Below are 14185 nucleotides of genomic sequence, written 5' to 3'. Positions count from 1 at the left end.
TCCTACATACATGCATTAATTTAAATTTTATCTCGATTTCAGCCCCAGGATCCATAACTTGAAAAAAATATTTCGGGAATGTTTGACAATTAATGGTTCTATTGTGGTTGAACTTGAGATTTTCAAAAATTTTTCTCATATAGTCCCATGTAAAACTTTGATCGCCTATTGTAGTCCCTCCCTACCCCGACTAGGCCCAGGGGGACATGATTTGGACAACATGGAATCTACATTATATTTGGATGATTCCACATAAATTTCATCTTTTCTGATACAGTGGTTCTTGAGAAGAAGATTTTTGGAGATTTTCTTCTATATATTTCAGTGTAAAACTTTAGAGCCCCTACTGTGGCCCCACCTTACCCACACTGGGACCACTGTTTGAACAATTTAGAATCTGCATTAAATTAGGAAGATTTTTTTTATCCCCTATTGTAGCCCACCCCACCCCTTGGGGCCATGATTTAAACATTTTAGGATCTACACTATACCTTAAGAAACTTTCAATTACATTTCATCTTTTCTGGCCCAGTGGTTCTTGAGATTTTTTTTTTCTTTTCTACATTTTCTTGATCTTGGCCCTTCTTTTGAACAATCCCCTTAACTCAAGAATGCTTTGTGCCAACTTGGTTAAATTTGACTCTGTGGTTCTTAAATGAAGTAAAAAATGTGAAAATTTTACAGATGGATGGAAAGAGAGACAGATGGACTGATGGATGCTGACAAAGGGTGTGAACTAAAAAAGTCTGGAAAATGGTGAACTATTAGAAATTTTCAAAGTCTAAGGGCAAATAAGTAAATTAACATGAAACTCTAACTTGAACTGTCAGTAATCAATGTCCAAAGACATGCAAAAAATTAGCTCATTACCTACAAGCACAGTAAAAAAAGTCTGGAAAACTAGATTTGACAGAATGGCAATGAGGGAATGACAGTAAATAAATGACGGACAGAAAGGGGAAACACTATATCGTTATGTCCTGGCCATTTCATAACAAAAAAACACACAAATGAACAGCCATAACTTCAAAATTATTGAGAGATGCTGCACAGTGCAAGTGATAACTTTTGCAAATAAAATTACCGGTACAAGTAAATGTATTTTTTGCATATTTACTGTGTATACTTTTGTCAATTTGATTTAGTTCCCCCACCCCCCACCCCAGAAATTGATCTCATAAATCATAGTGGAATGTTAATTATTTAACATCTGTCAATCACTTTAAAACAATATGATATCAAGAGCAGAAGATAATATTTAAATATTAAAAATACTTACATCCAAAGCCAGATACACAGTGTTTTAAAACAATGTAACTAAAAATATCTCAAAAAATAGCACTTACTGTTACATGTGACATGTATATCCATATGGCCTCTACACAAAAGATTATTATTGCATCTAATAACAAACTGATAGTTTGATTATCACTTTTAGTTCAAGACACATTTGGTTTTAAATATATAAAAATACCACTTTTATGGTACCTTGCATCAGGTTCAATCAACGGTTCTTATTAAGTTGTAAAATGTACAGCAAAGTTAAATTTGACTTCTGACTAATAAAAAAACTGGTAAAATTTTCAAAAGGATACTTTAGGCTTAATAACAATTTTGATTTTTAAAGCATTTCTTTCAGCATCCAATAGAAAAGGAGATTTTCTATGATAAAGATCAGAAAGGTCTATGAGATCATTGAAGTTGTGAGACAGATGCTCACTATCAAAGTAGCAGCTTTTTGTAACACACTTGGCAACAAATTCAATGCCTTCCTGTTGCCCAAATATTAAAACACTGATCTGGACTTGGCGGTGCTCAGGGGAGTTGGATGTCACAGTCAAACGAACAGTGTCATAAACAACTTCATCTATCTCATGGTTCCAAAAATGACCAATCATGACACAGGGCTTAAAAATAACTCCTTTTGGATAAAAATCCACATGCCAATCCCACATGGAGAAGTCGTCTCCACCTGGACCTGAGATAGGAGTGGAGAAAAATGCCCGCAGAACATCCCCTTGATTCAAGCTCTTAACATCTGGAACAAAAATTTCAGTGCTCCAGGTGTCACTGGTGTAGATTCTGGGGTTAAAGGACATGTGATGTGAAAAACTGGAAAAGGAGGAAATGTCACCAGATTCTTGATCTTGAGCTGCAGGAACAGAGTCTGTATTGGAAATAAGCTGAGAATGTAGATTTGGTTTTCTGCCTACATTTTCTCCTTTGGTTTGTTCATTTAGTAATGTGCATAGGTGATGAATTTGTTCCTGCACCTTTAATTTCCAGTTATCTTTTGATACATCCTTACTTTCTGTGTAGCCTCTCTCCTCTCCCAGAGAGTTCATGCTTTCATGCAGTATCATGGGGAACTTGATCAGTGGTACAACACTTCTAATGATATTTTTCAGCTTGCTTTTGAGTTTCTTTGAGTTTGATTTCAATTCTTTGTAAGTAGCAAACCAAAGTTTGACCTTCTCATATAAAGTGTATTCATCATCAACAATAATGTCTGAAGATCTTAAGAACTTAATCAGCATATCTGAAGAAATACCCATAAAATCAGGAGTGTTCATAACATACTGAAAATTCCACGTGATATATTCCTCACAGATTTCCTGCAACTGTTTATGGTCACACATGATTGCATACTTAAGCCATGATATCACTCGAGATTGAGATGGTGGTGCAACACAATGGCTGCTCATGTAATTGATGCAGACATCAGACAAGTCATTGATGTTGTACTTGTCAGCAAGTATGAGGATGGGGAGGACACTGGTCTGACTGAGATGAATCCTCCCTGTGTACAGGTACTGCAAAAAGTCCTCAAAGACATCCTGGCACTCTGGCTCCTCCTCCAATGAAATCTGGGAAGTAAAGGCCTCAGGCCATGTAGGACTTGTTAACATTGTTTTGAAAACATCACTGGAGATGCTCAAGATGAGTTTATGGGCATGAAAGGTCCGCTCCCCAATACAAAGACGGAGGTCACTTAATTCAGGGTCGCTGTAGAGAATACTCAGTTTTTTAATTGTTGAAGTAGAGTTATCCACTTGGTGACCAAGATCCTTTCCAGGACCCCATCGTTTTCCTGTCATATTTATGTTGCTTTGCTTAACCTTTCATCCTACAAATGAGGGAAGTCTTTTTTAAAATCTTTTAAAAGTAAAACAAAACAATAGAATAGTCAATATCTGTAAAATAAATTTTCCTTGTCAAATTCAAACCCACACTTGACAGTTAAAGAAAATAATTTCCTTTTTTCTATCAGGCCTACCTGACCTGTCAAACAAACGATTTATAGTCGCATCCATTTTGAAAAGTCCCGGATGGCAGCTCTCCCAAAAATAAATAAATAAAATAATAATAACAATGAAAATGACAAGTCAACATTATAAAGAAAAAAATATTTGCTTTTTAACATGTTTAAGGTACATAATCTAATATAAAACAACACTCTTTGATAACATTTTTGGGAACTATTTGATCAGTTTCTTTTTCGGTCATTAGTAAACTCCGTTTTCACGCACGCGTTCTTTCCCAGAATTCCTCTTCAAAGCGATGGCGATGGATAATTCAACGCCAAGTAGACACGAGAAAAGTTTGGGATTGCTCACAACTAAATTTGTGTCATTATTGCAAGAGGCTAAAGATGGCGTTTTAGATCTGAAAGTTGTAAGACAATTTTAAGTCAGTTTTTTATCCATGCTTACTGTGAAAAAATGCTTGCGATCATTCTTTGTTTACAAATTCAAAATTTGAAGGTAACACTAGCAGGTCGACGGATAACCGGACAGGTTTATTAATTTTTTCTTAAGTTTAAAACTAGTACAAGTCTTATTATAAGACATATCCTTTGCAACCATAAACGCACTCAAACCACCCTGCTCGTGAAATTAATGTCATTTGAATATGTTAACTGACAGCCCCCCCCCCCCTCCAAAGTGTGGGACTGTTCACTCCGGAAAAAGGTTCGAAGAAGGACCCCCCCCCCCCCCCCGACGCTTCGTATCCATAAGTCAATTAATATTTTTTCTAAAATAACTAGTAATTATCCTCTTCTGGAGTAATATAAGTTTTTCCATTTTGTAAATTTGTAGTATAAATTCACTATAATCACTCTACTGAATAACAGATGAACTTGTTTGTCTAGATATATAATAATTTTTATAGAATTGAAATTTTTTTCTATATAGATATAATTTTTCTTCACAATTGAAACAAATTTTCCATACTATGATAATAAATACTGTACTAAAAGTAGAGTATGCTAAGTATGGAATTATTTTAAAAATATCTATTTAAAATATTTCTCAGAGTCAAAATTTCATAGAGATTACCTAATCCCCCCTCCCCACCCCTTGCAATTTTCTAAGCCTCTGGGGCACTTGATAGGGAGAATATGGTATTTCCATCATCATAATTCTCCTGCATAATAATTTCATCACATTACGTTTAGTAGTACATCTTAAGTTCACTGTGTATATTTTGAACAGGCTGCTGATCAGCTAGCTGTAAGGCAGAAAAGGAGAATATATGACATAACAAATGTGTTGGAAGGCATAGGTCTTATTGAAAAGAAATCCAAGAATAGCATCCAGTGGAAGTAAGTTGGATACTGTTACACAAACAGATATAAATATATATATAATTTAAAATTCAAAGGATAACTAGCTTTAAGTACACATGTACTTATTCTTAGTACATGTAATTAAAAATTTTAATATTTCTATAATCTAACATTAGTACAAGTGTAAGCATTGAATGAACTTCCCAAAGTAATTCTGAGTTTAGAGTTTAGACTTTCAGAGCTATTTTTTTTTTATTTGCATCATCAGGGCTCAACATTAACGCTTGTCCGGTACCAGTGAAAAAAAAATACGGACAAGTGAATATTGCTGGGCACTTGTCTGATTGGACTAGTGCATTTTTATGTAAAGAAGTCTCTAAATAGTTAAAAGAACGACTGTTGAAAGTTTGCCGGTACTTTAAGATGGAAACAGTACATAAAAACCAAACTTTGATCCCGATATAGATCGCTATGTAATTGAGTACACTCGATCGGGATCGAAGTTCACTAATATGTTCTATTTCCACTATGGAAGAGTTATACTTCTTAGTGCGCTCTTTTGTGAAAAAGTCAGAAAATGTACAAATCTCGCGGGATTTCTGGGACAAACGTAACATAAACATGTAAACAATATGTTGAATGTCGATGAACAAATCCTAAGAAATTTTATTGTTGTGAACTTTATATACATCAAGAGTAGGAATGACAACGATATCAACTTATATCTATTGTTGATCATATGTATCTATTCATCGTATGGTACCTCTAAATACAATACACATGCCTCGGAAATGTCATATTTTTTATTAATGGATGATAAATTTAGGGTTTTCGCTTTCTTAAATATGTCTTTTAGTTCTATTCTTTAATTGGAATGACAAATACATTTAACATTTAAAATTGGATTGAGATTGCACGCCATGCGGTCCCAGTCAGACGACCAAACACGCCTCTAATTTTGAAGAGTTCACTAATGGAAATAGAACGTATTGCATATTACTGCAAAGGCATGGAAGTGATGAAGTTTGGATTCTGTTTTTATGTTGACAGCATTTATGTTGTCAGGACAGAAAGTCTACATAAAATTTTGTTTTATGTGTTTGTTGTATTTGTAAATAACATCATGCACATGTAATGGACTTTTAGTTTTTTAGTTAACAGTATTAGATCTTTATTGAAAATTTTTCGGACAAGTGAAGTTGAAGTTCGGACAAGTAAATGTCTTGGTCACTTGTCCGAATGGACAAGTAGGAAAAAAAGTTAATGTCGAGCCCTGATCATAGAAATTTTAATTTATACATTATAAAGAAGGTGATGAAGTAGTGCTGCAATGTCTGCACAAAATATGAATCCCACAACTATTATTTAACAATACATTTTCTATTTAATTGTAAATTTTAAGAATATGCAGATAAATGAGTGTAAGAATTTTAAAATCTTTATTTAGTTTTTAAATGTTTACTGTTACTTGTTAGGGTATCTCTATAAGACTCCTAATTATTTTTTTTTTGTTTTTGCAGAGGTGCTAGTGCAAATTATTCAGGAACAGAAGATGGGTAAGAATGAAAAAAAAATGTTCTTCTGACAACTAAGGGGCTTAAACAAGGATTTGTAAGGAAAAAATCACTGAAAAAGATAAAAAAAAAAAAAAAAACATAGAAAGATGCCCATAGTTGTACAAAGTAGAAAGAGAGGAATGAAAATTCAACCATAATAAGTTTTCTATGATGTATCCTCAAAGTCTGCTAATGATGCTTCGGTTTCATTAAAATTGAAAGGATACAAGAACAGAATATAGCAATTAAATACATGTAGCATTAATTGTAGTAGGTAATTCTGATAATTCCTATATTTTCTATGAGTCTGCAGGGCTTTCATAAAGATTAGAAAACAGTGGTACTTTTACAAAAATAGGAGGTACCATGTTGAAGTGATTTTAATAAAATAAGTTATCGAATTTTTCTCCAACAAATATTTCGCTGGTACAATCATGATTTCAGCCGGGTTACGGGTATAAAAGTACCAGGTATGGGCAGATTTTGAAACACTGGAGTCTGTTTAGTTATACCTGGAATGTAATCTCTGAACATAGGTTACATTAAAGATTTAACATAAATTTGAAATGAGGACCCACTTTACATCAATGAATACTTTCATGAGAAAAACATTCTCATCTTTTTTTTTTTAGAAATGTTTGAAATTCAGTTCTCAAAGGTCATATGGTTTCTCTAACAAGTGCTTCTAGACAAGATTTTTAGTGCTGCATGAACAAACAGAGAATGATTATTTCTGGCAATATTTTTAACCTGTTTGGCTTAATTTTGTACTAAAATAATGATTAAATATAAAATTAAAACCAAATACAAAAACCTTAATTGGACATTGGAATTATACTATCAAAACCATTGACATTTTTCCTGTGCTTCATTTCTCCATATTCTCCCTGAAAATAATGTCTTTGATTGTGCAGTATTACCATTCCTCTTGGTATTTTTTTTTTCTGTGAATGTAAAATGCTTCTCATATCTGACTTACAAATCAGTCTCTCCAATTCTTAAGTAAAAGAGTAATAAGCAGTTGACCTATAGTAATTACTTGTATGAAGTGATAACTCAGTTTAAAATTCATATTATTGGCAAAGAAAAAATATGGAATTCATGATTTGTTTGAAAACACTGGTTAACTACTTATTTTCAAATAGCTTTCACTACTAGTATTTCATAAGTTAACAAAAAGAATTTCATTATTTTATTGAAGTTATTTATTGTTTTACAGAGTAAATCAAGGAAATGGGACAGAGATCTCAGACCGACTATTGACCCTGAAACAAGAAATTGATGAACTAGAGCAGCAGGAAAAAAAATTAGACCTGCATAAGACATGGGTCCAACAGAGTATAAAGAATGTCACAGATGAAGTCACAAATACACAGTAATGTCTCAATTATCTGAATATTTATAGTACTTGAATATTTTTGAAAAAGATAGTCTCATTAAAAACAAAAAAAACAACAACAAAAAAATCCTTATTACCATCCTGAAATAGATACCATATGATTGTGATTTGTAGGGCAGCATATGTCACTCATGAAGATATTTGTCGAAGTTTTCGAGGGGACACATTACTAGCAATTCAGGCCCCTTCTGGTACTCAGTTGGAAGTTCCCATACCAGAAGTAGTAAGTAGAGCTGATGTTCACTGGTTGCGTTGTTTCAGTGGTTGTTGACAGAAAGGGATCAATTTGTCAGAAAACCATTCGTTATTCTTCTGTTAATATTATTTTGAAAGGCCTCTGTTGAATTAAAAAAAATTCATTTAATTTTTGAAAAGGCATGTTTGCTGGATTTTAATGAAGTCATTTTTATAGGGCCCTGGCTTTAAAAAGAACTACCAAATGCATCTGAAAAGTCATACAGGACCTATCCATGTTCTCTTGGTGAACAAAGACACAGAAGAAACAAGTCCTGTTGTGGTACAGGTGCCCCCACCAAAGGAAGAGGACACAGAAAACCAGAATGTTGATCCAAACCAAACCCAAAATAAATCAAAGAATGCCAAAGTAAATAAAAGTCTCTGATGAGATTTCAGAAAGTTGTAAAGAACGACCATTTTGGAATTACTGTGTCACAAGGATGGCACATTTTAATTACATCTGTATTGTATTGAGTTTATATTGATACATGTATTTCATCTACTACCATGTATTCATACTCAAAATCCTGACCAGTGAAATTTTGAACACTTAGTGATATACACTTAAAGATTGTTTTTATTCTTAATTAGCGCTCACCACAGAAATCTCCCTTACGTCCATCACAACCATCTTCCGATGTAGAATTCCCTACACGCATGTCAACAAGGTCATCTCCACGGAAACAAGGCCAGTCATCACAATCAGGTAAAGTCACTTACATTGTGAAGGTTTGAATGGATCAATCCACCAATTATTATTTTGAAGGCTGTTATGACCAAGTACCTACATTAAGCTGTTTCACTGGATGTCCTCATAAAGATTATAGTTACATGAATACTGAGTCAGTAATTAACCTTTTAACCTTGCATTTAAATGTAAATTTTGTTTGATTTTTAGTTCCTTCAACATCTGATCCTCAGACCTCGCTCGATTCTCTTCCTGGTGACATTCTGTTTGATCCCAATGATCCCCGACATACAGGGCTTGGTAGGTTAAGGAGCATTTCCTTGTTAATATGTCAAGATGTTTTGTATGGTGACTTTTCATCTAATTGTAAATGAATTCACTCATTTTGCAGATATACCAAGTGAAGGAGATTTAATAGAGGAATTGATGTCTTCTGAAGGTATAAACATTTTTTACTATCTTATTCTCTTTGTTGTCCATAGTTGCCAACTCACCTGATTTTGTCCGGTTACACACAATTTTTTGACCTGTAACCCTATAATTTTTGACATGGCAGGTTATGCTATTCACTGAATTTTTGCTGAACAACCTGAAAATCTCCCAGTGTCAAGTTATCATCACTTCGAATTTATGTAAACAATGTAGATGGCTAGACCCATATTAATCAGTGCAGGTGTCAACATATATCTGGGCATTGTTTTGACAAATCAAAATTTAAAGTTATTTTTATTATATGGTGTCCAATAGGTTGGGGTCCATTATCAGGGCAAGCAGGAACAACACCAACAAAAATAAAAGCAATATTTATTTACATATGAAAGAATCTTGGAAAACAACTTTCATTGGATGAAATAAAGTGTTTGAGGCTAATTGTACATTTTATGTTGATTGCATTTGTTTATTAGGTCTGAGAATAAAAATTGTCTTCAAAACCAAACTTACATACATGTACTTTCAAAATTAGCTCAAACCGCCCATGTTCTACCAAACATCAATGCAGATTCTGAAAATACTTCCAGTATTTTTGAAAAAAAAAACCCAACTTAATTCAGGTCAGTGCTAAACAATGAAACCTAAAATGCCCATTTATCATATAAATTTAATCAACGAATTAATGAAACATTCAAATTTTGCCATTGTAAGTTACAGTGCTTGAACTTTAGATAAAATGATACTCAAAACATAAATGCTTATTGTAGATACATGTACATGTATATGCAATATGAAATATAATATATCATATGCATGTTAAATATGTCGTGAATGTCATCAACTGTTATTACCAGAATTTTTACTTCCCTAAGAGGGACATGACCCTCTTCATATGTTGGATATTGACAATTATGGTGTTGTCATGCTGTAAACATTGAAAGTACTGGGTGGAGGTAAATGCAAAATTTACAATGTGTTATCATGTTTTAAATTTTACATTAATATTCAACCAGTATATTAAAAAGTTAACAACTTGATAGCGTCAAAAATAAGTTTAATGCATGAGAATCAAAGAGCAATAAAATAAGTGGTTATAAATTTAGTGTATCTGATATGTCATTGTTTTTGTTTTAGCATTTGCTCCACTGCTCCGGTTAAGTCCCCCACCATCAGACAGGGATTATTATTTTAATCTGGATGATACAGAAGGGGCATGTGACCTGTTTGATGTCCCACTTCTAACCAATTACTGATCAGAAAACAACAGTTTCTTGACTACCTCAAGTGCCTTCACAGGGCCCAATGCTATAGGCTAGACTGTACAAAGTGAACAGGCACAGCTCAGTCAGTAGAGGCTAATTTCTCTCAGAATTGTTCTTGGCAAGAGAATTGGAACAAAATTGCTGAGATTTTGTCAGAGAAGTTTTGACTTTCTCTAGTGCTGTTCTGCTTCAGATTGCCTTGAAATTTATATAAATTTCTGAGCAACATTTTTTAAATGTATCAGTCTGGCATTCACATGTACTAATAGTTCTAGAACTTTCATAAACTTTAATAGCAAGGATACATTTGTTAAAGCTATTGGTACATTTTTCTCATGAAGCACAATAAAAAAAGAGTGCTTGAAACTTTTGTTGGAAATGCATTTTTTAGTAGTGCTATTATTTAAGCAATATTGTTTAAATTTTTCTGATGGAACCCAGACTGATGGAATGGAGTAAAGTTTGAGTGATATGTAGAGTTGGTATTTCATCAAAATGTAGTTTGCAAAAAAAGAAAGAAAACAAACAACAAAAAAAAACAAACAAAACAAAACAAAATTTAAAAACTTTGTAACTTTAAAATTCATCTTATCAACTTTTTACAGATGAAATGTCATTATAAGTCAAATCTTTGGTATATTGTTTTTTTTTTCAGGGGGGGGGGGTAGGTTATAAATTTGCATATTATCCTATCCTTAGATGTTGAGATAAATAATTTTTCCTAGGTAAAACTTTTTAAAACATTGAATGAAATATTTGGTACCAGTACCTGTTCTAGTTAAGTAGAGATATTTATATATATAATTTTTTTTGAAATAATGAATCATTACAAAACAAGATTAATGAGTTTAATGTTGTCTCCTGTATTTGACAGTAAAGGTTTTATGATTTTTTTTAAAGCAAGTATATATCAAAGAATTGTAGGATTAATACATAACATATTAGAAATATACATAGTGATAAATCTTTGTTTAAACTGTGCAACCTCCGAAGCATCAGGTCCTGGTTCTTACCAATGTGTACAAGTGTCTAAACACCAGCAACTCTATGTGCTACAAATGTTCAAGTACAAACTTTGCAGACTGTGTATATTTTACAAACATTTCTTGTTTGTTATGCATTTTTAAGACCAACAATAGCTCACTGTTACACAGGTTTCTGCATGATTTCTTATTTATCTGTATATATATGATATTGATTATGGTCTGCTTGTTATGTCATTTTTGTTACTTGTAATTTGAATTGTTAGTGTTGAAAAATCTGGTATTTTTATATCACTTCCTTCCTGTTTCTTTTTTGTTTTTATAATCAAAGCTGTAAGTCTTTGATTTAGTAAATCTCTATTGCTTTCAAATTCATGTACAGTTTATGTTATGAATGACCCACTGTCATCATATTCTTTTAAAAAAAAATCCTTTATAGTACTTTTCCTCTGAATGATAGAATACTAGGGCTGAAGTATCAGTTAACATCTGTGTTTGGCATTATTTAGTTACAGACTGTATAAATGTTAGTCTAGAGTTCCAAAATTACAAAATTACATATTGTGTAAGAAGAAATAGTTGCCTTCAACAAAATTGTCTGAAATTTACAACATGACAAAAATAAACTGTGATAGGAATAATGGAGACAGAGTTCATTGTTATCTGTTTATTTCATGTATCTCAAAAAAAAAGATAATGATAATCAGTTGTACATTAATGTCTGAAAGTAGGTTTGCTTGTAAATGTTGTAAATGCATTTCTAGCAAAGTTGAAAGTTCTTTTCAGTTCTCAAAAAGAACTTTTTCACTGGTAGGTTTCCAACTTATATCCAGCATGGTAGGGGTTCACAGCAAAAATACTGGTTTGACTTGGTGTATGTTATAAGAAGCGTAGTAGGCTCTTAACGACAAACATGAAGGCGTTATTGATGGACTTGTGGAAAAATTAAATAAGATATACATAGATGGAGCAAAAATTTCTATAGGTGTTAGCACTAGTAATAGAAAGAAACAATGAAAATATTAAGAATTCTAAACCTTGGTTTACTTACGGAATGAAGCTTATTTTAAAATATACGATATAACATAACTTGGAGCAGTATACGCTTTATAAACAGCGAAGCGGTTTATAAAAAAAGCTAAAACTGCCCCAAGTTATGTTATATCGTATAACATAGGTTAAAATAAGCTTCATTCCTTACAATTTAATTTCAGTGTAGACAATAAGACAATTTTTCTTCCAAAAATGGCTTCAAATTGAGGATATTTTGAAAGTAACGTCAAGCGGAGTAGTACGTTTTTGACGTAACTCAATATGACGTAGGCAACTTATGTTATACGATATAAACGAAATTTTTTATCCAATCAAATAACGTGTTACAACTAAAATTAAATTATAAACGTTTGTGAAAGAGCCCGCAAAAAAAATATCGGAATAGTAAAGGTTATTACTTTAGAAAACGTACAGATTTAACTACATTTTGTAGATTCCGAACTTGTAACCATCATTTACCAATTGAAAGCGGATGCTGGCTTAATATACCAAGACGAGACAGAATTTGTTCCATTGTAGTCTAAAAGAAGTCGGAGATGAATTTCATATATATACTAATGTGCAGTTCACCACAAAATGAAAGAATGCATTGTTTAACAGAAAAACACATAGGATTTAAGAATATAATTAGTTTTTAAAAACATCATGAATAGTAATAAAAACTGCTTTCTGAGAAAACTGTGTTCGTTTATATAAAGAAAGTAAATAAAATAATTATGCTCCCCGGCCTGGAATTCCCATACTTCACATTTATAGCAACGTACTAATTTCTGTTCTTTATTATTCACGCATGCTATAGGTATTCTGCACGCCTTGTTCACCCATCTCCTTTACAACTTGCTGTGTTTGTACTGTAGTTCAGAACACTTGATTGCCTGACGCCACGTGCGTCAGGCAGTATAAGGATTAATATTTCGGGGATCCGAAACTAAGCGATCATTCTTAATGAACTAGATTTTCTGCAAGCTGATTTACATCGGAATTTGTTACCTGCATTTAAACAAATACAGTTTGCAGAAGAAAGAATCATATAACTAATTCAAAATAATGATGTGTTTAATTCCTTCAATTTTTCTGCATGCACATATTTATTCTTTGCGATTCTTTGTACGAACATGTCCGTGTAACATTTTTTCTGCATTTCTAAACTACTGGATCAGTCCATTTGCCTTCTGCAAAAGGGGTGACACAATCATTTCGCGCCAAGTGTCACGTAAATTATCTTCGCGCCTTTTTCTTGGGTTGTTCTATTGAATGGGTGTGATAACTTCTATGGAAATAAAGTTTATTCTTTTAACATGATTCTTAAGCTCCAGATTTTTTATTAACAGTAAATTTTATCTCATTTTTTAAGAGAACACATTGTATATGGACAAGCAACACTAAAGCAATGAATTGAATGGTAGAGTCTATTACTTAACCAGTCAAGCAGTTCGGGAAAATTAATTCCGGTATGGTTTCAGTTTTATATTATGTAGCTGAGTACATCGATCCCGAAGTTAGTTTAGCGGCGGGAGAAATAACGTTTGGCATGATTAGCAAGAACTGAAAATGAAACGGAAGTAGAAACGAAGAGGTCACAAAGAAAAATACACCGAAACATTGATGCTACATCGATGAGCTGTGTTATGTGCATTGTATAAGAAAAAAGAAGCGAACTGGCGGCCGGAGGGTGAGGTGTATTTTTATGGTTTATGTTAGAAACCCCACTAGAAAACGTAGGCCTAGTATAATCAACATCTACCCCTCTCATTTTTCAATAAAGTTAGCACCCTACACTCTTACACAGCTCCTTATTTTCTTTAGAATTTAGTGAATTTATTCAAAAGTGTGTATGTATATATTATAAATGTATAGAAGTTTGAAGACTTTCAGTGCGAGAGTAGGGGAATTATTTTGTAATTTTCGAACGTACAATGTCTTGTATATTTTTAATATGTTGACGGTGCAACCGTAAGGGTGAGCGCAGATACCTATATTCAGTTTTAATTTAGATCTGGCTCTT

At 32.9% G+C, this 14185-nt stretch overlaps 2 protein-coding genes across 2 annotated transcripts; one reads left to right on the top strand and one right to left on the bottom strand.

Moving 5' to 3' along the window:
* Nucleotides 1-1181: 1181 nt before the first annotated feature.
* LOC133172482 (BTB/POZ domain-containing protein 17-like) lies at nucleotides 1182-3136 on the bottom strand. Its single transcript, XM_061307368.1, has one exon. It carries the CDS (start codon nucleotides 3096-3098, stop codon nucleotides 1584-1586), a length of 1515 nt encoding a protein of 504 aa, XP_061163352.1. The 5' UTR covers nucleotides 3099-3136; the 3' UTR covers nucleotides 1182-1583.
* A 393-nt stretch (nucleotides 3137-3529) lies between these two features.
* LOC133172518 (transcription factor E2F5-like) lies at nucleotides 3530-10772 on the top strand. The gene is made up of 10 exons (XM_061307420.1): nucleotides 3530-3675; nucleotides 4497-4606; nucleotides 6091-6126; nucleotides 7346-7501; nucleotides 7640-7748; nucleotides 7938-8129; nucleotides 8354-8468; nucleotides 8661-8750; nucleotides 8842-8889; nucleotides 10017-10772. Exons 1-10 carry the CDS (start codon nucleotides 3562-3564, stop codon nucleotides 10133-10135), a joined length of 1089 nt encoding a protein of 362 aa, XP_061163404.1. The 5' UTR covers nucleotides 3530-3561; the 3' UTR covers nucleotides 10136-10772.
* Nucleotides 10773-14185: the final 3413 nt, after the last annotated feature.

This window comes from Saccostrea echinata, unplaced genomic scaffold (genome assembly GCF_033153115.1).
Source record: "Saccostrea echinata isolate AGI-Se365-2 ecotype Australia unplaced genomic scaffold, CSIRO_AGI_Sech_v1 ptg000054l, whole genome shotgun sequence".
NCBI lineage: Eukaryota > Metazoa > Mollusca > Bivalvia > Ostreida > Ostreidae > Saccostrea > Saccostrea echinata.
This window is presented reverse-complemented; position numbering and strand designations above follow the sequence as displayed.

Excerpts from the sequence above, each read along its gene's own strand:
- LOC133172482 (XM_061307368.1), bottom strand. The coding sequence starts at position 3,098 with ATGACAGGAAAACGATGGGGTCCTGGAAAGGATCTTGGTCACCAAGTG.
- LOC133172518 (XM_061307420.1), top strand. The coding sequence starts at position 3,562 with ATGGCGATGGATAATTCAACGCCAAGTAGACACGAGAAAAGTTTGGGA. Across the intron at positions 3,676-4,496 it reads GCGTTTTAGATCTGAAAGTT|GCTGCTGATCAGCTAGCTGT; the intron begins GTAAGACAATTT and ends TATTTTGAACAG. Across the intron at positions 8,751-8,841 it reads TCCCCGACATACAGGGCTTG|ATATACCAAGTGAAGGAGAT; the intron begins GTAGGTTAAGGA and ends CTCATTTTGCAG.